At 40.4% G+C, this 26,776-nt stretch overlaps 1 protein-coding gene across 5 annotated transcripts in view; it reads right to left on the bottom strand.

Moving 5' to 3' along the window:
- The window catches only part of DNAH5 (dynein axonemal heavy chain 5), a 277,211-nt gene that overhangs the window by 116,494 nt on the left and 133,941 nt on the right, over positions 1-26,776 (bottom strand). For all 5 annotated transcript variants that reach the window (XM_047730540.1, XM_047730538.1, XM_047730537.1 and 2 more), the window contains 10 exons: positions 21,805-21,983; positions 21,242-21,429; positions 20,715-20,909; positions 16,420-16,554; positions 15,483-15,590; positions 13,217-13,370; positions 7,689-7,835; positions 5,066-5,307; positions 1,345-1,521; positions 737-938 (listed from right to left, as the gene is read on the bottom strand). In XM_047730540.1, the coding sequence (XP_047586496.1) occupies positions 737-938; positions 1,345-1,521; positions 5,066-5,307; positions 7,689-7,835; positions 13,217-13,370; positions 15,483-15,590; positions 16,420-16,554; positions 20,715-20,909; positions 21,242-21,429; positions 21,805-21,983 (1,727 nt within the window). The remainder of the gene's footprint in view (positions 1-736; positions 939-1,344; positions 1,522-5,065; positions 5,308-7,688; positions 7,836-13,216; positions 13,371-15,482; positions 15,591-16,419; positions 16,555-20,714; positions 20,910-21,241; positions 21,430-21,804; positions 21,984-26,776) is intronic.

Consider the following 26,776-nt stretch of genomic DNA (forward strand, 5'->3'; position numbering starts at 1 on the left):
AAACCAAAAATAGAAGATATATAGTGTGTATGTGTGTATGTGTGCATGTGTGTATATATACATATATACACTTAGTAGTATGTATTTTATATATAGGTAGGCACATTAAATAAACTAGAAGAATATATGAATAGATATGTCGATATGCATGTAGAGATAAACACATATTTGGTAAAAATATACTTCACATTTTGTAATTTTTATGTGACTGCTGATTATACACATGACTGAAACAGATCTGATTTAGAGATTTTTCTCTAATTTGTGTTTTTTTTTTAGACTGATTTATTCATTTTAGAGAGAGTTAGAATGAGTGGGGGGATAGGGCAGAGGGATAGGGAGAGAGAGAATCCTCAAGCAGACTTCCCGCTGAGTGAGGAGCAAGCTAGGGGCTGGATCCCAGGACCCTGAGATCATGACTTGAGCTGAAATCAAGAGGCAGATGCTTAACCCACTGAGCCACCCAGGCATCCCCTTAGTTTGTTTTTACTTCATTAAAAGTTCAGTAAACAATATACTTAACAAGGGGAAGATGTGCATTTGGAACACAAGTGAAACACAATTTCAAAAAAGAAACAATTAGGTTTCTTCACACATGAAAATTTCCATTTTAATTTTACAGCCAAGTGTTTTAACTGCCATTTAGAAAAATAAAATTTATGTAAATATTAGCCAGTGGGGGGAAAAAACTGTTCCCATGTGTCATGTATGAGGCCGTGGAAGCAAGGACCCTCACCAGTGGATGAGACGTAATAGTCAAACATGGTGTCCTCCGTCCCCTGCAGAGGTGGCAAATCCAAGGTCAGCCCTTCCTGAGAATGCAGCCAGTGCTCCACCCGGCGCCGGCCCTCCGGCTCCAGCAGGGCGCCAATGCTCCACATCAGGGAAAAGACGTACAGTCTCCCCAGGTGCTCGGGGATAACCTCTACACCTTGCTCCTGAGCATGAAAGAAAAATTTTGTTTTAATGTTTGATTCTCCAACTAACATTTTACTCTGAGGTTTTAATGAAAATAACAAATATGTAAAATGGACAACAGTTTTCTCCAAGATAAGAACAAGGGAAAGTTGAATGAAACTGAGAACAAATACAGAATGGATCTCGAGGAATACCAAGCCAGTCTCCAAAATAAATCTGGATGCTTATTAGATGACAGTGAACTTGCCACTAAATTACAGAGCAATGGCTTCCTCGGTGAAAAAAGAAATGAGAAAAATGCAAAAGATGCATGTGCATGTTTAAAACATCCCCCAACCACGGGTCTAACAGAGACAATTTCAAATATTGTACTCTCTGCACAACATGGCTCTAAGAGAGAAATTTCTAGAAAGTTGAACAATTTACCTTTGGAGGGATCAGCCCTTGAAGCATGTTAATGCTCTGCATGATTACAAAAGCCTCAAGTATCTCCATCTTGTATTCTAAGTTCTGGATACTGAAGCGATAGAGGTCAGGAAAAGACTTGCTGTAGAGCTGACGAAGAATTTCAGCTTCTTGAGGCGAACGTTTCTTAAGGAAACCCTGTTCATTTACAGATTAATGCATTAATAAGCTTATTAGCACACCAAGAGAATGTCCATTTTGGAACAATAATTTTTTAACAATATCTGTACATTTTATTGAGGCTAAATTATACTTAAAATATTAAAAATGATAAACTTTTCCATAGACTAATATGGAAATATTTATAATAATAGAATGTGCAAATGAATAGAAGATGCTACTTCACTCTGTTTTAGCCAATGAAGTTGGTAGATGAGAATAGTTCTTCATGTTATCTTACATTTAATAAGCAAAGAGAAAATTATAAAGAAACCAATGAAAAGTGATTATCTCTTACCAGGCAGCTAATAAAGTAGGTAATAAAGTGGACTGGGAAGAGGTACTAACATTATACTTATTTAAAATTTTTACTATACATGGAGCTCCTGGGTAACTCAGTCAGTTGAGAAGCTGCCTCTTGATTTCAGCTGGAGCCATGATCTCAGGGTGACGGGACTGAGCCCTAAGTGGGACTCTCTGCTCAGTGTAGAGTCTGCTTGTTCCATTCCCTGCCCTTTAACATGCTTGCACTCTCTCTCTCAAATAAATAAATAATGTTTTTTAAACAACTAAATAAAATTTTTATATATAAATTTTGGGCCATTTTAATGTATCAATCTATTGGAAAAAATAAAGAGAGGGAATCAGATGTAAAGTAACACTTTATGAGATGTATCTTAGTATTAACTGTTATGATTTTAAAATATTAATTAATGATAATAGGGCATACAGGATGTCAGGCCTTGCTAACCATGCTTTCATTCATTTCATAAATTGTTTAATGCTCAAGATAACGCTATGAGGTAGGTGTTATTCTTATCTTCTTTTTACAGATGAGAAAACCAAGACCCAAAGAGTTGAAGTAATGTGTCCAGGATCCCATAACTGGTGGGTGTCAAGGCCAGCATTCAGACACACATATTCTGTTACCTCCCTATACGTGTGCTTAGGTGGAGAGGGAGAGAAAGTGTTAAGCTGTTAATTAAAATATTCTAGAACAAAATAAGGAGGCATTTATAGGGAAATAATTTAAGAAAAGAAAAAGGAATAAAAGAACAAAGGAAATCCACACCCACATTGTTTTAAATGGGGAGAAGGATTTATCAAGTTAGTTGTTTCCTTTTATGTCTTCTAACTTAATAACCAATGTAGAAAAATATCCAAGAATACTCCAGAAAATGGAGAAATGAGTCATTTAGTGAACCACTATTAGAAAGGTGTGTGTGAGTTCTAACAAAATACCACTGACACAAAATATTCTCTGAAGCTGAAGCAAGTTCCTTCAGCCTCAAGAGATCGGCTCATTCTTAGACACAGAAGCAATAAAATGTTGATTCCAAATTATTCAGAAGTTCATGAATTTACCAAGGTGCCACAGCCACAAAAACAGAAAGTAGTACTTTCAAGTTGATGGAACCAAAAACAATGTCATAACACAGGGTCAAGTTACCAGCTTAGCTCCCAGGAGCAGACAGATTCCCACCCGTCTGCCTCTAATAACTTCCTCGGAGCTGCCCTGGACTGCTCTCAACACTTCCAGTCTGATTCTTTGTCAGTCTTGCTTCTTGCTAAGCATTCGTGAAAAGAAACTGCGTTATTTAAGGTGAGCACTGGGTGTTATAAGCAAATAATGAATCATTGAACACTTCATCAAAAAAAAAAAAAAAGGCAAAATAAACTTTCAAAATTGGAGCCACAAAAAAAAATAAATAAATAAGTACATATAAAAAACTAGGTAACGGGCACATGGGTGGCTCAGTCATTTGAGTGTCCGACTGTTGATCTCAGCTCAGGCTTTGATCTCAGGGATGTGAGTTCAAGCCCCATGTTGGGCTCCATGCTGGGTATGGAGCCTACTTTAAAAAAAAAAAAAAAAAAAAAAAAAAACACTTCAGTAAGTGTAGCTTTTTTTTTTTTTAAGATTTTATTTATTTGACAGACAGAGATCACAAGTAGGCAAAGAGGCAGGCAGAGAGGGGGAAGCAGAGTCCCTGCTGGACTGAGAGCCCTGAGATCATGACCTGAGCCAAAAGCGGAAGCCCAACCCACTGAGCCACCCAAGTGCCCCCAGTAAGTGCAGCTTTAATGTAGGAACCTTATTCAGCCTCAACATAGAACATAATAGAAGCTTATTGCATAAATAGCAAAGTCTAAATATTCATTAGCTACTCATATAAAAGTATTCTTTAAAAGCCTTTGTGAATGTGAATATTTGGGGAAAATCACAGAAATACTTTTCTACTTGGAGATTGCTGCTGTAGCTGTAGTTACCAAATCTGGACCTATTATGGTGCTTTTAAAAACAAAAGCAAAATCAAACCAATTCCTGAACCTCCCCCCACCATATTCCCCCACCCTGAGATTCTAATTTGGTAGAACTGGGTTACGACCCCTTCAGCTGTATTTTAAAGAACTGTCGATGATGATTATTCCTGCAAAGCCAGGGTTCAGAACCCTTGCCCTGTATTCTCCTTAATGGGCAGATCATTTGATTGTGAAATCTGAAATCTTTAGAAGCATGTTTAGTGACATATCCAATTATATAAAAGTATCATTTTTCTCTATAATCCCCTCTTTTCTCATATCTTCACATTTTACCAAACCTAAACCATTTTGCAACCCAGGTTTCTGTAAATTCTGAGAAGATATTATTAAAAGCTAGTATATATTCATAGAGAAAGAGAAGCACAAAACAATGACAATATAAAGCAAACATCTACTTAATTAAATTATGATTTTGTAAGTTTTCAATCAAAATCTTCTCCAAAAAAGTTGTGTAAATAAAATAATAAATTTCACCAACAATGTCAAAAAAGATTTCACATCTGTCTTATCTAGTAAGTATTTTGCCTTATAACATTTAAAATACCTAAGTGTGCAAGGCATTTAACTATAATCTGATTATAATCAATATACTCTAGAATGTATTGGTGATAAGAAAATAATATACCTTTTCATGAACTGGAGATATTATCCAAAATATTACTTCCAAGAACAAACCTAAAACCAATGACTACTAGATCTCAAAGAAGTTGCTTGTATGTAATTTTTCCCTTAGATGAAATTTTAATAAATTGTTTTCTTCAAGCTGATATTCTAAGATGATCGCTCCCAAACTTTATATGACTGAGTATTTTTTAAAATGTTATGAAGTCCCAAAGTGATCAAATTAAATTTTACTTATTCACAGTTTGGCGGGATTATTGATTCAGCAATGGCTGGCAATTACTCCACAACCCACAGTGGAAATCATAGGTCTACAGAGATGAGAAGATCCCTGCAGACACCATAATGCTAAAGGAAGCTGTAAGGGACAGTCAGGGTTCCAATGTCCTGGAGCAGACAAGGAGCTGCCACAAACAACAGTGATGAGATGTGACAACTCCACAGGTCTGCAGAAAAATTAGCACGTGCTCTACAGGAACGCGCTCTACAGGAATGCACTCTACAGAAACGCGCTCTACACGAATGCTAAAGTTCCGTTTTCCTCTCTCAGTGCACAAAAGACAGACTCCACTCATACCTCAAGAATAGGACTCCAATCGAGGATAGACGAACTCATGAAAACCATTCCATTTCTTGAGACAGTAGCAGGTGAAGCATTGTCAATGTTATGGGGCTCAAAAATGATCTTGCAGTTGGGAGCCATGGGAATCCGATCGCCATTTGCAAGGGTTAGAGTTTTGTTATCATCCAAAACAGAATTCAGATTTTCAATCCAAATGGCGTCAACTGGACCATCAAGAACTATCCATATATGCTCGCCTAGAATATGCCACCAAAGGTGGGGGGAAAAGCATACATACACAGATATACGTAGACCCATAACTATTATACTTGAAGAAGTACTATAACTTGATGTAATTATCATTAACTTTGATAGACATGATTATCTTATTTTATCCCATAGGACTTTTCCATTTCTTTATATACCAATTGTTAAAGCACATAATCAAAGCAAACAGTCATTTGTTCATTGAACAAATATTCATTGAGCACTTCCTATATATCAGCACTGTTCTAGAGTCTGGGGATATCGTGGTAAATAAGACAATGTCTTGCTTTCACAAAGCTTACATTCTAAGGGATAGAGATGATAATCAAACCGATAAGCAAAGAAATATGCCAGATAAGAAAAATTAAGAAGGATAAGAGGATGGGGCATTGCTTTAGATAAGGTAGTCAATAAAATATTTCAGGAGAATGAATTGATGGAAAGATCTAGAGGTAGAATCTTCCAGCTAGTAGGAATAGCAAGCGCAAAGGTCTCAAAGTGAGTGCAAGCATAGGGTGTCCCAGGAAGAGCAAGAAGTTGAACCTAGTAAGCAAGAAGAGATGAAGGAGTAGAATGTGAGTACAGTCAGAAGGACTGGCAGAACCACAGAATCAACTCTTGCTTGCATGTCTTACATTGGAGATGTCCCACAGACATCCCATAGTGTCATTGAGCTAGAGGTCCAAGGGAGAGGTCAGGGTTGAAGATGAACATGTAGAAGCCACCAGTTTAGAGACAACATTTAAAACCATAGACTGGGTATGGTTTTTTCTAGACAGTAAAAGTAGACAGAAACAGGAGGTTTGAGGACAGAGCCACTTCAATGTTCAGACTTCTGGTAGTGTCTCCTTTGCTGGCTTCTCTCCCTGTCAGACCCCTCATGAGGCAGAAGTAGAAGGAGAGCCAACAGGTAAAGTTTCCCTGAAGCCAAGCAAAGGAAGAGTTTCAAGAAGGGGAGAAATCAACCGTGTCAGGTACTATGAGAGCCAGACTAGCCTGAGAACTGACCATTTATATCTAAGTGGCTTTGAAAGAGTCGTTTTGGAGGACCACTGGGGACAAAACCTAATGGGAGTCATGTATGGAGATATTCGGAAATAAAGAAAGTGACAAGCATCAGCAGAATGGTCAATGACAAGGCCATGATAAATTGAGGTATTTGGTTTAATAGTTCCTCTTACTCACCTAGTCTCTAGTTTCTCTTTATTGACACCATGATCAAGTTTGCAACTCTAGTTTTTATTTACTGTGTAAGACCTATAATATATTCAATGCCAAATCAACTGCTCTGAAAATCTTCATTATGCTCATATGACTTGAATTTAAGTAAAATGATGACCTAAACACCGAGGTCACTTAGAAAAAGCATGTTGCCCTCTTTAAGGAGGGAAAAAACCACCTCTCTGAGCTCCCATTCTTGGGAACTGTGCACTGGATCTGTGTTTACACAGGACTATTGAAACAAGGTCAGAAACAAAATTTGATTTCCAGTAAAGCAGTAATTCCAAATATGAGCACACTTTTGAAATCCCAAGTTTTCATGTCTCCTCTACAACAGATTTTAGGTGGATGAGCTCCATTCCCTGAGAACTTGGATGTCATCACATTAAACATTTATCAGTAGAAAGTATTCCAAAGCAGACTCCTGAAGAAATAGCTCCAGTATCTTGTCCTTCTCCTGGATCCTTCTTTCTCTCTTCAAGTGCATTCACTATGCCTTTCTCCTCCTTATTCAGGAGTGAGAAAGCATGATGAGAGCAGAGTTAATGTCACCTCTTCCATCTGAGCTTATATTCTAGGAAAAATGGGCTCAATTTCCAGACTCCACAAGTAAGCGAAAATTCAGAGTGAACCAATAGCCCTTAACAAGTTGGTTCACAGGACAACCAAACACCAGGGTATACCTAAACAGAATAATTTCTTAGTTCAATATAAACTTCATTTTTGGTATACATAATCTTCTTCCCAAAGAAGACCATTTCCTCCTGTGATTTTATAGGAGAATCAGTCTTCTAAAAATAGCCTAGACTTAAATAAAAGTAACATTTTTAAAAGATTCAGTGAAATAGTTATAGTAAAATCACTTTATTCAACACCATCAATTTTCCTTAACAGCTTTTTCTTTCTCTTTTATTCTAAGATAACACAGGGAAACAGAAATATTTATTCAAAAGGAAAATAATTCCCCTTGTAACAACAACAAAGAAAAAGGTGGGAGAGGGGGATTTAAAATACCCTAATCAAATATACTGATTTAGGACTTCTTAGTCTTGGCTCAGATATTATATGGAGAACATGTTCTACTAATTCTAAATACGGACCAAGGATTTTATTTAGAAGGACATGTCAAAAATAATACTTCATCTTCTACCTTTCTTAGCCCTCAGTGTTTTCCTCCAAAGGGTTGAAAATATCCCATCAGTCCAGTCGTTCGTGGCCACGTCAAGCCGACCAAACATCTGTGGGGCCGTAATCGCTTTGGGATTCATCCTCAGTTCCCGGTGTGGCTTTCCACAATCTGTACCAAGTAAATCCAGATTTTAAATGACTCACATGTAGAGTGAATACAGTAGAGTGATCCTTAGGTAACACTGAACTAATTTGCAATGTACCATCAGCGGGTGTTCAAAATACCAAAAGGCAAAATTACACGGAGAATATATGTCTTACTTTATTCCAAGTTATCATAATTAACACTGTCATATTTTATGGACTAACATACTTTTGTTTTTATCCTTCTGTAGAAGAAAATTACAGGAAACATAAGGGGGGAAAGATACCATGTTGGTACTAATGAACAAATTAATATGACCTGGAAATCTTTCAAATTTCACAGCTCAGAAATCTTCTGATTTATGGTATACCAGATTAAGTCTGGTCCCGGAAATGTCACCCAGAAGATGCCTCATTCTCTCCATTACCAGCTTCGATTTGCTGAGACGTATTCTTGTTCATTTGGAAAAAGTCCATGAAACTTTTTGCAAGACTTCTCCTTTGTGGCTGACCTCCGAAAAGTGTCTTTGATCCTTCAAACCCTAAAACTACTCTGAATGCACCTGCTGTACGTAAGGGACTGTGGTTAATAAGCAGAAAGGTGAAGAATAAGGTTTAAAGTACAAAATCATAAAAATGGATGCTAAAATATTACATATTGTGTGAAAGATTGATGAACACAGGCAAGCATACATACCCATGCACTCTGAAAAAGGTGTTAAAAACCCTTTAAAACTGGGGCATCTGGGTGGTTCAGCCAGTTAAGCGTTCAGCTCTTGATTTCAGCTCAGATGATGATGTCAGGGTCAGGAGATCAAGTCCCACATGAGTCTGTGGGGTTACCCGCCCAGCGGGGAGTCTGCTTCTCTCCCTCTGTTCCATCCCCACCTCCTGCCCCCTACCCTGCTCTCTCACTCTCTCATCCTCGCTCTCCCTCTCTTAAATAAACAAATAAATCTTTAAAAATTTTTAAAACCAGGGCACCTGGGTGTCTCAGTGGGTTAAGCCTCTGCTTTTGGCTCAGGTCATGGTCTCAGGGTCCTGGGATCAAGCCCCACATCAGGCTCTCTGCTCAGTGGGGAGCCTGCTTCCCTCTCTCTCTGCCTGCCTCTCTGCCTGCTTATGTCTCTCTCTCTCTCTCTCTCTCTGTCAAATAAATAAGTAAAATCTTTAAAAATAAATAAATAAAAACTTAAAAAATAAAAAATATTTAAACCTATTTAGAAAATTAAACCATAGTTCTCCTTTTTTTTTAAGATTTCTATTTATTTATTTGACAGAGAGGGAGAGAAAGTACACAAGCAGGGGAAAGGCAGAGGGAGAGAGAGAAGCAGGCTCCCTGATGAGCAAGGAGCTGAGTTGGATGTGGGACTTGATTCCAGGACCCTGGGATCATGACCTTCACTGATGGCAGATGCTAAACCAACTGAGCCACCCAGGTACCACTTTAGTTCTCCTTTTTTTTTTTTTTTTAAGATTTTATTTATTTTTTTGACAGAGATCACAAGCATATAGAGAGGCAGGCAGAGAGAAAGGAGGAAGCAGGTTCCCTGCTGAGCAGAGAACTCAATGCAGGGCTGGATCCCACGACTCTGAGACCAAGACCTGAGCCGAAGGCAGAGGCTTTAACCCACTGAGCCACCCAGGCACCCCTAGTTCTCCTTTTTGAAATCAAAAAAAGACTCAGAGTAATTATCTGCAATACTTTATGATGTTGAAGTTAAACTGAGTCACAATTCAGCTTTTTCAATAAATGATATCCATAAGACAGGCAAAACTGTTTTTTAAGCTAATCACACTTTATAAAAAGCCAGCAAACTCTCAAACAGTATGACAGTGTCATAGGTAAAAACTGGATTTGATCTGTTGCCCACATAAGAAAAACTGTCAATAATTATTTCATTATGGTAGTAGGTAGAATTGTATCATTTTAATTTAAAATATCCAATGGAAATAAGACAGTCTGTTCCATAAATGGTCCTGAGAAAACTAGACAGCTGTATACAGAAGAATGAAACTCAACCATTCTCTTATGCCATACACAAAGATAAACTCAAAACGGATGAAAGACCTCAATGTGAACAGGAATCCATCAAAATCCTAAAGGAGAACATAGGCAATAACCTATTCGACATCGGCCACAGCAACTTCTTTCAAGTCACCTCTCCAAAGGCAAGGGAAACAAAAACGAAAATGAACTTCTTGGACTTCATCAAGAAAAAAAGCTTCTGCACAGCAAAGCAAATAGTCAACAAAACAAAGAGGCAACCCAAGGAAAAGGAGAAGATATTTGCAAATGACACTACAGACAAAGGGCTGATATCCAAGATCTATAAAGAACTTCTCAACCTCAACACGCACAAAACAGATACTCACATCAAAAATGGGCGGAAGACATGAACAGACACTTCTCCAAAGAAGACATACAAATGGCTGATAGACACATGAAAAAATGTTCATCATCATTAGCCATCAGGGAGATTCAAATCAAAACCACATTGAGATACCACCTTACACCAGTTAGAATGGCAAAAAGTTGACAAAGCAAGAAACAACAAATGCTGGAGAGGCTGTGGAGAAAGGGGAACCCTCTTACACTGTTGGTGGGAATGCAAACTGGGGCAGTCACTCTGGAAAACAATGTGGAGGTTCCTCAAAAAATTAAAAATAGAGCTACCCTATGACCCAGCAATTGCACTACTGGGCATTTACCCCACAGATAGAGATGTAGTGAAAAGAGGGGCCATATGTACCCCAATGTTCATAGCACAATGTCCACTGTTACCAAACTGTGGGAAGAGGGGCACCACTGGCATTTGTGGGAGAAGCTGTCCAACAGCCGCACCTGTACCAGGGGAGGGCCAAAGGGATGAGGCACTGGGTTCCAGTAGCTTCTGTTACACCTCCCCTACTCCCACCCACACACAAATTACATTTATCCATATCACAGCAATTTCTGGGTATGCCATGCTCTCTCCAGTTCCCCCTACATGCATGGGCTCTGCATTCTGCTAAGAAGGCCTTTTATCCAAATGCTACTCAACCTAGCACATGCTCTGTAAGCCTTCCTATAATTCCTTAGAAAAGCTTCTGATCTCCTTTGCCTCTGCTCACAATGTAATTGTCCAAACCTCCTCATAGAAATTCCGTGTTGACTAATAACTATCTGTGTTACTCCACTAAGCTGTAAGTTCCTTGAAGACACAGCCTTTTGTTTTCATGCCTGCCTTCCCATTTCTGCTACCGAAACTAGCAGGACCTCAAACATTAGAGAAATTTGATGAATCAGGAAACAAATATATGTGGGTCTAGTATAAGTTCAACCCAATTACCTTCTTGATCTTTGGGATAATGAATGGTTTCAGCAAGAAACAATGCATTGCTTAAAATAATGACTATTTTCCCTATATATTAAAACCAAGAATAGGTTAATCAACAGCTAATGATTAATTCATCTTTGCAAAGGACTTCTCCAAAACCAGTGATACCATATGGGTTACATAATTTAGACATATTATACATAATGTATCACTATTGTTTAATATTTAGTACTCCTTTGTTCAAGCCATTTTACCAGGTGCATTTGTACTTTACTATAAACAGAAGGCAGCTACATACCAACAAGAAAGTATTATTAGGCATAATTTGAGAGAACACATCATTTCAAAGCACTATAAAAATCCCCAGACACAATCTTAACAGCACGTGAAAAGCACATGTTAAGTGTTGCAGGTGTGAGTTCTCAGTTTTGGCAAGGTGAGTGATAGCTGGAAGCACAGTTCTTTCTCAGTGTGGAGACTCCCTGGTGGAGTGTTGATGTACAGAATTCACTGGGACCCATCGCTGAGGATACCTAGACTAAGTCCAACGTGTGCGGGAACCTAGATCAATACAGAATAGTCTCCACAACCACCAACTCAAGATCGGTGCACTGGGGCTGCATGGGCTGCCTGGAAACCCAGCCAGGCACCTTTTCCCTGTGGGACCATGTCTGCGCATTCCAACGGCCAGAGTTCTGTGCAATTTTGGAACCCATATCTGCCATGGCCAAGAGTTGCCAACACAGTACTTTCAGTATGAGAGACATCGATGTCCAATCAGGAAAGAGAAGAATAATCACAAATGTGGCAATGCCTGTTATCTTTAGATGATCTAGAGCTAGGTAGGAACTTAGCTATCTAAGGCTTAGGGAGATCTGGAAATTAAATGCCTTCATTTAACTTCACCAGAAAAACATCTGATTCTAGGTAGAAAATTAGTTTGTGATTAGGATGATTTTAGGAATTGAAATTGCAATGATTTTTTGTGTACTGGGAGGTTGTATTAAGTCATACTGGAAAGTGTGGCAAATTATAATGGAAAAAGTCTAGGCTTTTCATTAGTGGACCCTGACATTAATTCCAAATCCTACCACTTACCATCTTTGCAACACAGAGCATTTCTGAATTTGAGCCTTGAATTTTTGTACAAAATGGGATGGTAATAGCCACATCTTAAGATCATTGTGAAAATTAAATGACATGAGTAAAACATACAACACAATACGTAAAGTCACTGTTCAGGAATTTTTTCACACATTATTGCCAGAAGCCAAGATATGAAAACAATTTAAATGTCCATTAATAGACGAATGGACTAAGAAAATGTGGTGTGTGTGTGTGTGTACGTATACATACGTATATTTATTTTTATATATGTATATTTAATTACTTATTACTCAATCATGAGCAAGAAGGACATCCTGCCACTTGTAATGACATGGATGGACCTTGAGAACACCATGCTTAATGAATTAAGTCAGACAGGGAAAGACAAATACTTTGTGGTATCACTTATATATGGAATCTAAAAAAATCAAACTCTGAGAAACAGATTGTAGAATGGTGGTTGCCACTATTTGAGATATAGGGAAATGGGGAGATATTGGGCAATGGGTACAAACTTCCAGCTAAAGGATCAATAGGTATGCGGGTCTAATGTACATTATAGCCTACTGTAGTAGAGTGATTGTAGCTATTTATACTGTTTCATATACTTGAATGTTGCTAGAAGAGTAGATCTTAAATGTTCTCACCACAAAAAAGAAATGGTCCTATGTGATAAGATGGGGGTCAAATCTCATGGTGGTAATCATTTGCAACATACAAATGTTCCAAGTCAAAACACTGTACACACTAAACATGATGTTATATGTCAACTATATCTCAATAAAGCTGAAAAAGCTTTTTCCCTTCTAGTTCATTATTATGTTATCTCTAAAATGTACCCAATAATCAGTAAAGCAGCATTCTCTCCTATACAAATATATTAATGTGTCTGACTTTTGTGTCCCTCTTGGAATATTCAAATGGGTCACAACTATTTAAATGTGTCGCCCAGAGCAATGGGGCGTGGCCACCCCCTTACCGGCCATGGCTTTCATCAAGGTGTGGATGCAGGTGGTCTTTCCTGCTCCACTGGGCCCCAGGGCCATCATCCCATGCCGCACTCTCTGTGTCTCAAACAGCTGGATGACTTTGAGTTTCCAAGGAGGATGGTTGATTAAACCAGCTTCTTCAACCTGAAAACATAAAAGCCCCACATTGGGCCACATCAACAGCAACTGGGACTTACCATTGTGCTCAAAATAAGCACAGACACTGAGTGGAGGTGGGGAGAGGAGTGGGGGGTATTGTTTAATGAGCATGGAGTTTCAGTTTGGGAAGGTGGGAAAAGTTCTGAAGATGGATGGTGATGATGTTTTGCACAATAATGTGAATGTACTTAATGCCACTGAAAAATACATTTTAAAATGGTTAAATGGTAAATTTTGTGTTATGGATTTTACCACAAAAAAAGATATATTGCTGGGGTCCCTGGAAGGCTCAGTCAGTGTAATGCCTGATCTCAGGCTTGACAGTTCAACCCCCAAGTGTGGCATAGAGTTTATTTAAAATAGAAAATTTCATATATATTGCATAAAAATATATATATACAAAGACAAAGAGCAAATTGAACACTCAAAATGTTATCCCAAGCTAATAAGAAACATCTGCATTTGCCTTCGACAATTGAATACATTTATATTAATATATCCTTGAATATATGCCTAGGAACAACTTAAGAATAAAGACTCAAATGTCAATATGCATTTTGAATCTTTAATTTAAAATGTGATAGTTAGTAACTGAAAAACTTTGCAGCATACCAAGTTGACTGATATTCCAGAGAAAATTCCAACTGTCTATAAATCTGGGTAGTTTTAATCTGTACAACACATGCGTGAAAGTTAACATGCCAAACACTATTCTAAGTCCTATATTCATAACAACACTATAAGATTAGTCCTATCGATATCTTTCTTTTACAGAGAAGGAAACTGAGGTACAGAGGGACCTACCAATTTCCCCAAGATTATTACTTATAAAGTTAGAGTGGGGATGTGAGCCCAGGAAACTCAGCTCTATGGTCTGTACTATCGTGCTATGCTTAAATACACTATAAACGATGCTTTTATTTTTACTTAAGCAATTGTTGGATAATAATCATGTATCATTTTATGCTATATATCTATGCTTTTCAAATTGTTCATATGCTACAAATTATGCTGTTAGTCACTCTATAAGTTACTTATACTAAGTTTTTTTAAGAAAATGCTACAATTAATTCAGCCATATGATGAAGAAATCATTTGCAAAATGAATTATCACTCTTACCTGATCAGGAGATTAAGATATTTTTTTTTTAAGATTTTATTTCTTTATTTTAGGGGGTAGGCAGAGGGTGAAGGAAAGACAGAATCTCAAGCAGACTCCTCCTGAACACAGACCCACGCAGGGCTCTATTTCAGGACCCTGAGATCACAACCTGAGTCAAAATCAAGAGTCAGATGCTTAACTGAGCCACCCACGGGCTCTGGAGATAAAGATTTTTATATACTTATTTTAAAAGGAAAATATCCATTAAATTTTACCATATTTGATTTTTGTTAACAAATATCTTCAAAGAATTCAAATGTATTTTATAAATATGAGCTAATCGCCACTTCTATAAAACCTTTTTTTTCCCCCCCCAAACTCTTCCTTGTAGGAAAAGATACAGAAGCATAAGTCCTACATGGTTCATTTTCACAACTAGGAAAACTATAAGAAAGCAAAGCTCTATCAAGTGTCATGGGAAATCCAGACCCGTAAGGATACGTATAACGTGGTAGATCCCCCAGGGCCCCAGGAAGAAATTGCAAGTGATCCTGGGCCTGGGAGAAAAGAATGACAGGTGAGGAGCCTCATGAGATCATTATGTATGACACTCAGGGGCAGGAGTCAGAGATCAAGGCCATGTGGAAACACCAGGGCCACAGAAAAAGCCAAGCTGGGCCAGGCAAGGCAGCCAGCTGAGCCCCACTCCTCCCGCTCCCTCGTCATATTTCTTTCGGAATCTGGTGTGGAACAGTTTCCATCAATAATGGGACCCTGGGCACATGGCCAACTAAACATGTGGCTGTGGGATGGTGGGGGACTCCCTGGCTGGAGGAGCTCTGTCAGTGGTGAGTAAAAGCCTGTCCTGAAACACTGGCCACAGCCCTGGGGGCTGTTCTTGGAACCCACAGAGCTGGAATATATCAGTGCCACCTGACGCCCATGAAATTCCGACAGGAGGGACGTAGGCCTGGATGCCCTGAGAAATGAATTACCTGTCTACTAATCGCCATTTCCAGTTCAGGGTAACCTGCTTTGTCCAGAAGAATATTTGGGAAGAGATCTTCAATCAAACTCAAAAATAAGGGTTCGTCTTCATCAATCTAAAAGAGGAAAGAAACGGAAACCAGACCAACTGTTTTTGCACGATGTACAGATAAACTGAAAATGCTGAACATACCAAATTATTTTATCATAACTGTTAATAAATAAAATACCATCTTCGCTGAAGTTGAGGAATATTTTCTCATGTTACCCGTAAGTTAGTTATTTATAGAAAGGGGGGAGAGAAAAGGGAGGAAGAAGAGGAAAATGGAAGGAAGTAGATAAAGGAAAAATTTGCCTACAGAACAACCTCCCCATAAAATAACCAGTTTGGAGAGTTACTATATAACCTACAAGTTTCTAATTTGAATTTTAAAAAGTAATTTAAATAAGAGATAGTAACAAATTCATGAATTGGAATTTGCCTCACACTTTTATTTTGAAATAAAAATATATCATTCTGTCACCTGTTCATAGATTTGCTGATATTGAACAAAGGATTTTCAGTCTCTACTGTGAAATGAAAGAGTGTGAAATTATTACACACTTGTTTAATTTACATATAATTTCCTGCTGGGCTTTACAGACTTTAAAGAAGGTGAGATTTTAGCTCTAAAGCCCAAAAGTATTTCAAGATATTTGGAAACTTAACATGTGGATTTTTAAAAATCCATTTCAATTCTATGGAAATCGGCGTATGTTATACTAGATACAAGTTACCGCAAAAATAACTTCCAAAAAAGTCTAATTTAAAGTTCTGCTCTCCAGTGCTCTTAGCTGATAATTAAGCATTTTAAATGAGTATTTTAAATAAATATTTCTAAATCTCATTTGTGCTTAGTTAGCTGATATTTAAGTGGGTGGAACATTTCCATCTGTGAATCTTACCAGTTTGGAAAGATTCATGTCTCGTAGAACGCGCATGACGATCGTTGATTCCGTATCTGTGGGGTTGGCTCTTTTGGCTGCTCCCAGTGTTCGCAGAACTGACAGAATGTTCCGCAGACCAAAATCATAATGTACCTGAAGCACATGAGGTACACAGGGCTTATTTTCAACATTAACTTATGCATGAAAACTATACATTTGACAAAAGACCTATTCACAATAATGAATAAACTGTCATTTTCCTTTAGAAAAAAATTGTACAGCTAGTGGAGCAATAAATTTTTATCAATATATTTTTGGAGCAAATAGAGAATATCCAAAAGAGTCCTCTCATATATGACCATTAATTTAAGCTCTTAGGTCAGAACTAATAAATATATCTTGACAGGGAGAAAGGAACAAATTTCCTCTTGGAGTATATGCGTCCCCCTGAGCCTCTTCTTAATCAGTCATCCATAGAAAAATTTCCTCATATATCTAAAGCTAAAATTCTGAACCAGGAGTATATATATTTATATATGATAGGAAAAAGACAAAGGTATTAAGGAAGAAGAAAAGTAGCTACATTCTAGGATTACATACAACTGGGAAATAAGGACAAATCAGAAAGCCAAGCCCCCAGCTTTGTTATTTCCTTAATATATATTTATAAAAGCTCAACAACACCAAATTTCATCACATGTAAAGTGAATAATTAAAACCCAATTATCCAACCACTATAAATTTTTTTAAATATTTTATTTATTTATTTATTTAGAGAGCTTGTATGAGTGGGGAGAGGGCCAAAGGGAGAGGAAGAGAATCTCCAGCTGACTCCAAGCTGAGCACAAAGCCTGATGCAGGGCTTGATCCAATGACCCTGAGATCATGACCTGAGCTGAAATCAAGAGTCAGACCCTCAATCAACTGGGTCACTCTGTGTCCCATATCACCAACCACTATAGAAAACAGTATGGCAGTTGCTCAAAAAATTGAAAATAGAACTACCATATGATCCAGAAATCCTACTTCTTAGGTATATATCCAAGTAATTGAAAGCAGGAGCTCAAAGAGATATTTGTACACCCATGTTCATAGCAGTAGCAGTCACAGTAGCCAAGCAGTGGAAGCAACTCGAATGCCCATGGATGGATGAATGGAAGAAAAAATGTGGCCTATCCATACAGTGGAATGTTATTCAGTCATAAAAAGGAACCTAACCCCTGTCACCCCCAATACCACAAATGAACCTTGAGGCTCATGCTAAGCAAATAAGCCAGTCAAAAAAAGACAAATGCTGTATGATCCCCCTTACGTGAGGTATCTCATATAAAATACAAAGCAGCAAAATACATAAAAACAAGAAGTGAAGGGAGGTTATCTGGGGCTGAGGGTAAGAATAAGAGAGGAATCGCTGTTTAATGGGTTTAGAGTTTCAGTTTTGCAAGAGGAAAAATTTATGGAGATCAGTTTCATAGCATCGTGAATATACCTTTTTTTAAAGATTTTAATTTATTTGTGAGAGAGAGAGAGAGAGAATCCACAAGTAGGGCGAGTGGCAGGGAGAGGGAAGAAGGCTCTGCACCGAGTAAGGAGCCTGATGCTGGGCTCCATCCCAGGACCCTGGGATCATGACCTGAGCCAAAGGCAGAGGCTTAACCGACTGAGCCACTCAGGTGTCCCACATTGTAAATACACTTAACAGTACTGAATTGTACACTTAAAGATGGTTAAGGTGGTAAAGTTAATGTCATATATGTTTTACCATGTGAAAAAAAACAACAATTATTTGCTAAGGTGACTGGAGTTGTATGTGTCACTGCACATTCACCAAAGGGGAGATGGAGCCCAGAAAAATATTCAGATGGAGTTCCTACTTTCAAGGAGTTTAAATTCTAATAGAGGTAACATGATAAAAAGTAAGGAAATTCACCAAAAAGTAACAATGACTTGAAAGTGCTGGTGTGTGGAATTAACTAAGGAAAACTTCTCAGAACTGGACTCATTTAATTTGTGGGCATGAGGTGAGATTCACAGAATGTTCACCCAGAGATCAGCACGGGGCCAACTGTTTTGGGTGCATTGACTCATGTTGTCAGACAATGACCCCCTGGGCAGGGCTATGGGCATGAAGGAAAGAGAAAGGAGATAGTAGAAAAGAAGACCGGAGTCGGTGATGTGGGAGTTTTCTATAGGCAAGAAACAGTGTGGAGGGGCGCCTGGGTGGCTCAGAGGGTTGGGCCTCTGCCTTCAGCTCAGGTCATGGTCCCAGGGTCCTGGGATCGAGCCCCACATCGGGCTCTCTGCTCAGCGGGGAGCCTGCTTCCTCCTCTCTCTCTCTCTCTCTCTGCCTACTTGTGATCTCTGTCTGTCAAATAAATAAATAAAATCTTTAAAAAAAAAAAAAAAGAAAGAAAGAGCATGGAAAGTACTTGACAGAGGAAGAAGAATGGGTGAGTAAAGGCTGTAAGAAGCAGAAGAAACCAAGAATATTTTTAGAGAAAATGTAATTTAGTGGAGGCTGGGGGTATAAAAAAATAGAGTCAGAAAAGTTGGGAAGGGAGGCGAGAGTGAAGAGAAGGATCGAAGTCATGCAGTTCAGAAGTTTTATTCGTGTTATCGTTTTACGCTTATTTTAGCGTCTTATTATTTAACGTGTGCTTTTGGCAATTTTTCTTTATATGTCCTAACAATCTGCGCCATGATCCCCGCTTCCTGGTGTGATCTTCTCCCCTTGAGTGTGGTAGGACCTGTGATTTGCTTTACCCGATACAAGACAGCAAAGGGGACAGGTCATAGGTGATTGTGTATATGTGATTCTGTGGTCACATTACTTAAGATTTGTGATGGCTGCTTTTATGTGTCAGTTTGAGTGGGCCGCAGGAGGTCCAGGTAGCTGATCGAACGTCATCCGTGAATGTGTCTCTAGATGAGTTTCTGCAAGAGATTAGCATTGAACTGGTGGGTTGAGTAAAGAAGATGGCCCTCCCCAGTGTGGGTGCGCACCACCCCATCGATGGAGACCTGAATAGAACAAAAGGGCAGAGGAGGTTGGATTCACTCTCTCCGCCCTACTGCTGGGCTGGGATATCAACCTTCTCCTGTCCTCAGTTCTCCCAGTTGTCTGGCCTTCAGACTTGGACTAGAATCTACACCATCATCCCTTCAAACCACACCCCCATCTTTCCTGGTTTCCAGCTTACAGACAATAGATCATGGGACCTCTCTACCTACATACATGTGTGACCCAATACCTTATAATGAATTTCTTTGTAGGTATAAATGAATGTATCATATTGGCTCTGTTTCTCCAGAGGATCCCAATGCAAGACTATTGCAGCCATCTTGCTGGAACCTCTTTCCCTCGAGGACGTTGAGAAGGCAAGCAGCCATGCGGCAGACAACGCCATGCAGCCTGTGGGAACTGGTGGTGTGGCCTTGTCCAGCTGACAGCCGGCAAGAAACTGAATCCCCCAGTCTTCCAACCTCAAGAACACAATTCTACCAACAACTGGAGTGAGTGTAAAAGTAAATCCTCCCCCAGTCAAGAACGGGGCCAAGTCTTGATTGCAGCCTTGTTACACTCTAAGCAGAGGACCCAGCCAAGATGGACCAGGACTTCTGATCCACAGAAAATATGAAATAATAAATTATATATTGCTTTAAGCTGGTAAAATTTATGGGACTATTGTCAAACAGCAACAGGTAACTCCTACAAAAGTAATGTAAGATTAATTTCATGCCTCTTAATTGAAAAACTGCATGATGTCAGAAACTGCTACTCTAAACAGTGCAGGAGGGCACCTGGGTGGCTTGGTCAGTTAAGCGTCTGCCTTCGGCCCAGGTCATGATCCCAGGGTCCTAGGATGGAGCCCCCTGTCGGGGTCCCTACTCAACCAGGAGCCTGCTTCTCCTGCTTCTCTTATTAGCAAGGCGTGGCCACTACATGAGGGGACTTGGAAGTGAGCAGAGCAATGACTGAGAGGTTCTTAAAAACCGTGAGGATACACGGCACATGTTATGATTAAGGTACAAGTGGGATAAAGAGCAAATATTCATATTTATAATTCCTTGGCTCTTCAATCAGTTCCAAAAGTACTTACTTCATTTCTTATGCTGCAAATATTAATTTATTTAAAAGCACTTTAAAAAAACTATGCATATAAAATTAATTTTGTAATGATATGACTTTCAACTTCGTATCACTAACGTAATCTGCTGACAGCCCCAGTCTACAATTTTTCAAAATGAGCAAATTTCACAGAAGAGAAGAACTAAGCAGGCCTAAGTTCGGAGAGCCTCCCAGCACCTCACACCTGCTTAGAAAGCTGCTCCTCGCACAGCTTGTAGAGTGTGAAAAACTTCCGGGCCAGAACAACGTTGTCGATGAAGCCACAACTAGCCAGCTTCACCCTTATGATAATCTGCCGGTCGGGCACCATCATGGCCACAGAGCGGAAGTTAATCTTCAGGTTCTCAGGGAGCTCCTGTCGCCCAGCATAGCCAGGATTCTACACGGGAAATAAACACCACGGGTGAACGACACGGTCACGGGGCAGCACACACCCACCAGCATGCCAGAAACAGATTCATCGAGCACATGCAACAAATCTGGACTGATCACTGGAGAACGCATTTACATATCTTACTCCCCTTTTAACCGGAGAGACGACATCACAGGTTATTACGATGAGCTTTGTTTAACACCCAAGGCTTTCATACAGGAGTTAAAAATACTGTCCCAATTTCCATCCATGGAAACGAAGGGCCCTGAGACCCGGGCAAGGCATGAAAGCTGCGACAAGAAGACTGACATTCAGCAGCTCTCCCTGTGGTTCCTTACCATGGTCAGGAAAAGTCCAAATTCAGGGTTCATAGTCACATTATCTCCATCGGTAAAAATAAAAGACTTTTTCCGCTCCTTTTTACATGTCAGAATAATGGAAATTTGCTGGGCTGCCACTGACAGAACTGGTAAATCAATACGGTTAAATTCATCAAAACAACCCCAGGATCCAGACTGTGCCAGTCCTTCGAAGGGAAATTAAATAGAAAATCCAATTAGTATATAATTTCAAAAAGCCAGGGAAAAGGGCATTTTGCAGCTGCCAAGACAAGCTAGAGATAAGTCTGTTCAAAAATAAACTTGAACAAACAGACTATGCACAGGGTGCCCCCAAAATGATTCACCATGTGGTACTTTATCTGGAAACGGCCAACCTGCAGGGATGAAGGCGAATGAGGAGGACATTTGATCCCCACAACACCACGAGGTTCAGTTTCCAAAAAGTTGCACAAAGTTGAAAAATGACACTACAATGTAGCCAATGGTTGAAGAAAAGAAATCTTAACAAGATATTCCACCTTAGCTTAAACTTTTCATCAAGTAAAAACTGTAACCATCACCTTTAAAAATCCGTCCAAGACCTCGGAAATCCATCTGGTCAGAACAATTGAAAACCACAACATATTTCCCAAGACATCGTCCCATATCTTTCGTCGTTTCTGTTTTCCCGGTTCCTGCAGGTCCGGCGGGAGCTCCTCCCATGCTCATTCCCAGAGCCTGAGCCAACGTGATGTAACACCTTGAGGAAAAGAGACATCACTAGAACCATTCCGCCAGCACCCGGAAGACACTTCCGAGACGTCACAGTAAAATGAAACCTGCACCAGATTTAAAAGGGGAAAACTCAAGCCACTGTCCCTACATAATATTTCCCAAACTGCATCTTAACATATGCTTTTCTTACAGATATAAACGTGTGTAGAGGAAAAAGGAGGGGATGGCCTATGGCCAAGTAAGTTTGAACATTCTTTAAAAGGTCCAATGGGCTTTCTCAGGATAATGTATAGTGAGATTCTCCAAGCATGAAAAATAGTACATAGCATTTCCAAAACTTACTTGGCAAATTTTCACAAAAACCTACCAACCTTTAAAGAATAGTTTTCTATAGAACAGACTGGACACCATTTGATTAATTGCCTTTGGGTGGTACAGTCAGTTAAGCATTTGACTCTTGGTTTTGGCTCAGGTCATGATCTCAGGTTCATGAGATGGAGCCCTGCGTGGGACTCTGTGTTCATCGTGGAGTCTGCTTGGGATTCTCTCTTGCCCTCTCCTGCTGTCCCTACCCGCTTCAAATAATCAAATAATCTTTAAAAAAAAAAAAAAGATTAATCCCCTTTTGAATCCAATGAATAATTTGAGGTATTGAGGGCATGATATTTGATATCTGAATCACACTTTGCTAAATAATCACATCTTTGATCTGTATCTGGGAACAACTACTATCCCTAAACACACCTTCTACTGTCTCTTACTGCATGATATTAACAGAAGATTCTGGAAGAAAATACAACAGTGCCTGGGAAGGAGAAAACTAACCTGATAATTCGCTAATGAATTACTCGATCCCCCAGCATCCCACTGTGTTGTCAAAGGAAGTCTATAAAGTGATGCAGTTTAGGGCTTTCTTGTGGCTGAGCTCTGTAAAGAATTCATCCAGACTCGAAAAATATTTCAAAGGATATAAAGTGATTGTCCAGCATGAAGGGTGGAAATAAACAGTGAGCACACTGTGAGCACACTCTAGGAGGTCCTCTAGAGTCTGTATTTTATCAGAAGTGGGCTCCTAAAATAGGCTAGTAAATGGCTGAGCCCTGAAAGTACACAGATCCCAGAGAGGGAGAAGACAAGGTAAACTCAGGTGGACTCCCAAGCTCACTTTGATTTTGCCTTTTAATTCAAGCTTTTCTTTCTCGTCTTGCCCTTCCGCTATCCCTGGCAGAGCCGTCTCTGTAATAATAGTTCACGTGATGGGCTCCACCTACAAGATCTCACATAAACCCGGAGCAGAGAACCCTGCAGGGAAGTTACTGTTGTTTTTCCCATTTTGCAGACGAAGGGAAAGGTTCCCAGAGACAGGATTCCTTTCTTCGGGATTGTGGCGGCAGAGCTGAGACTCGAGCTTACCTGTCTGGCGACAAGCCCTGACACCATCGAGTTCTAGAACATGTGACTCACGGGAGCCATGAGAATACTTGAGACAAGGTACAGGTGCTTAGACCTATCTACACTTCTTATCAAGCAGACGAGAAGCTTCTACCAGCATTTGATTTCTGCTGCCCTCTGCCTGAGTGACAGGGGCAGCAAAGATGACTTCTGTCTTCTCTGCTTACGCCCAGAGTGGAAGGAAGGAGTAGTCATGAAAAACGCCATGAGCTTTCAGAGAAAGGCACTGTATGTTCTTAGCAAATTAGAACAATTATTTTATCATCTGGAATATCAACAGCTCCAACCACCTGATGGTGAACTTCCCAGAGACTAAAGCTGCCAACATTGTTGAACTGCCACAGGGCAATTGGGAAAAGACTGACAAGAAGATCAATGCCTCTGGTCTTTGATTTTGTGAGTATTAATTTTAGTGAGGGGTTCTTCTGTAAAAGGTCAGCAAATCTCGCCGTGGAATCCCAGGATTCAACAACAACAACAACAGCAGCAACAAAATGGTGACTCACTTCTCCCATAATCAAGATAAAGAAAAATGAGCAAATGAACACTTAGGGGGAGACAGGCTGAGACAAACTTACAGATACCTACTTTGCTTTTAAAGTTATCCAGTTTTTTTGATACAGAGAACACAGTGAAAGAACGAAGGTGCAGAGAAGTTTGTATAGTCTGATACTTATATGTGAAAATTAAAAAATAATTTTAACATACAAGCATTGGACATTTCCAGGAAGAAAGGAAATAAACTGTTTTTAAAAAACAGGGGAAATTTTACTCTCATACTTCCAATTGTATGTTCTTCTGTCCTATTTAAATTTTTCACCACAAAGATGTGACTCTGAAAATAAACATTTCTTGCCTTGATTCGGGAAATGCTTCTTCAGCACCTATATTGTGACAGCACTATTCTAGGAATAGTAAATAAATCACGGGAAGTCCATGCTGGCTCTTCAGCGGACATTCTAAAGAAGGAAACAAGTTATTTAAAAATAGGAAACAGAAACAATAAAGCTGGCTGGGAGGACGAGGGATGTGGGGATCCCTGCTTAGGGAGGGGGTATGAAGACAGCTCCGGGACAACATGTGAGCAGAGCCCGTGAGGCGGTGAGGACGCAAGCTCTGCTGGTACTGACGGGAGAAAGAATTCAGGTCAAGGGGACAGCAAGTGCCAGGGCTCTGAAGCAAGGGTGCGCTGCTCAAGGAACACCCGGCTGAAGCTGAATGAGGAGAAAGAAACAGAAAAGCAGCCAGAGTCAGCCCATGCCAGACCCTGCGGACCAACATGGGGACACTGGCGTTCATTTTGGGTGAGAGAGAAAAACAGTGGGGGGACCGAAGCAAAGAGGGGACAGAATATGACTTATGTCCGGGTATCTGACTTGAGAGCAGACTCTGAGGGGGTAGGAGAGATGGCAGAAGCAGGGAGACCAGTTAAAAGCCTACCACAATAATCCCGGCTAGAGATTGTGGCTTGGAACAGCATGACAACAGCAAAGAGGTGAGAAGTGGTCACATCCTGGATGATTTCTGGAAATGGCGCTGAGCGAGCCTGATGATCGATGGGATGAGGAAGCAAGAGAAAAAGGAAGGCACCAAGGATGCTCCAAGGATTTTGGCTTGAGCAACCAAAGGGTGGAATTGTCATTTGTTAAGATGGGGAAGACTACAGAAAGGCGGGTTTGCAGGGGCACGATCAGACGTGGTAAGTGTAAATTCCCTGCACCTATCCAAGTGAACATGTGGCACAGACAAGTGGATATATGTGTCTGGAGTTCAGGCGAGAGGTCCTGGTTGGGTGCAGACTGGGGAGTCCACATCTGCATGACACCTAAAGCCACATGAGATCACCTGAGCAGTGAACACAGATGGACAGAGTCCTGGCATGTTCTACATTTAGACCAGGAAGATAAAAGAGGAACCAGAAGGGGTAATGAGAATGAGTAATGACCAGTGCATGGAGCAACATGAAGATCTGCGTGGCATCTGCCCAGAGACGGGAGAGAGCGAGAGGGGCAGCATAACCTCCCCCTAAGCAGAGAGATCCACTTTCTAATCCCTGAAACCTGTAATAGTTTCCGTCGAATGACTCAGGGACTTTGCAGCTATAATGTCGAAGGCCTCGTGAGAGATTATCCCGGACTACCTGTTGGGCCCAATCTAATCTCACGAGTCCTTCAGAGGTGAGGTGGGAGGCAGAAGACTGGATCAGACACAGGACTGAAGCCAGAGGAGAGAGTCGATGCACAAACTGGTCTCAACCCACCGCTGCCGACTGTGAAGATGGAGGACAGGGTCGTGAACCGAGGGACGCTGGAGCCTCCCAAAGCTGGGAACAGCCCTCAGCTGACGGTCAGCAAGAAAACCCGGCCGGGGGCCCTCCACTGCCAAGAAAGGAGTTTTGCCAATGACCTAAAACACAGGAAGTGGGTTCTGCCTTGCAGACACCAGGAGGGAGCACAGCCCTGCAGACACCCGATGTCAGCCCAGAAAGACACAGGTCAGACTTGTAACACGCAGACCATAGAATCATCCATTTGTGTTGTTCGACCTTCCAAATTTGTGGTGAGCCATTATGGGATCAATGGAAAATGACAGAGAGCTGAACTGGAGTGAATTCAAAATAAAATAGGTGAAGAGGAACAGGTGTTTCTGAGGAGTTTCGACAGGAGCACAGAAATGGGTAGAAACCCCGAGGGTTTGCTGTGGGATTTTCTTTCTGATAGCAATTACAGCAGATTTGTACGATGATGAGAACGATCCAGCTGGAAATGAAAACCGATGATGTTCCCAGAGAGAAAACCACTGTCGGTGGAAAGGTTGGCTTTGGAGGATGGCACAGAATGTCTATCCGGAGAGCTGACTGCACAAGGGCAGACACCTTGGTCAGCAGAGGCACAAGAGGGTAGTGAGGGCAGGGTCTCTCCTGGGACAGCATCTTCCCCCTCAAACAGGAAAAGCTGTCTTCACCAGAGAGGGAGGGAGGGGAGCACTAGGAGTCTGAGGAGGCAAAAGGTGGGAAATCACTGCTCGAGCCACAGATGTTTCAAGGAATTTGCCACATTTGGTGATCAGCCACCCCTGAACTTCAAAACAGAGACAAACACTCCCAGAGGACATCCAAGTACATCCAGTATAAACCATCTTCAATGCAGGCATACAAAGGACTAGAAAGAGGACGACGGGGAGGAGAGTGAAGATAAAATCCCTCCGTTGAAAGCCAGCCTTGCACTTGGCATCACACACGAGCAGGAGGAACAAGCAGCTCGGGAGAAACAGATATATTATGTCAGACTCTATGTTTGGTCTGATACTTTTCATCTAATGGCCCAGAGATTCACTTCATGAAAATGAATGAGATTCAGCTTCAGC

The sequence above is a fragment of the Lutra lutra genome, chromosome 5 (assembly GCF_902655055.1).
Source record: "Lutra lutra chromosome 5, mLutLut1.2, whole genome shotgun sequence".
Classification (NCBI taxonomy): Eukaryota; Metazoa; Chordata; class Mammalia; order Carnivora; family Mustelidae; genus Lutra; species Lutra lutra.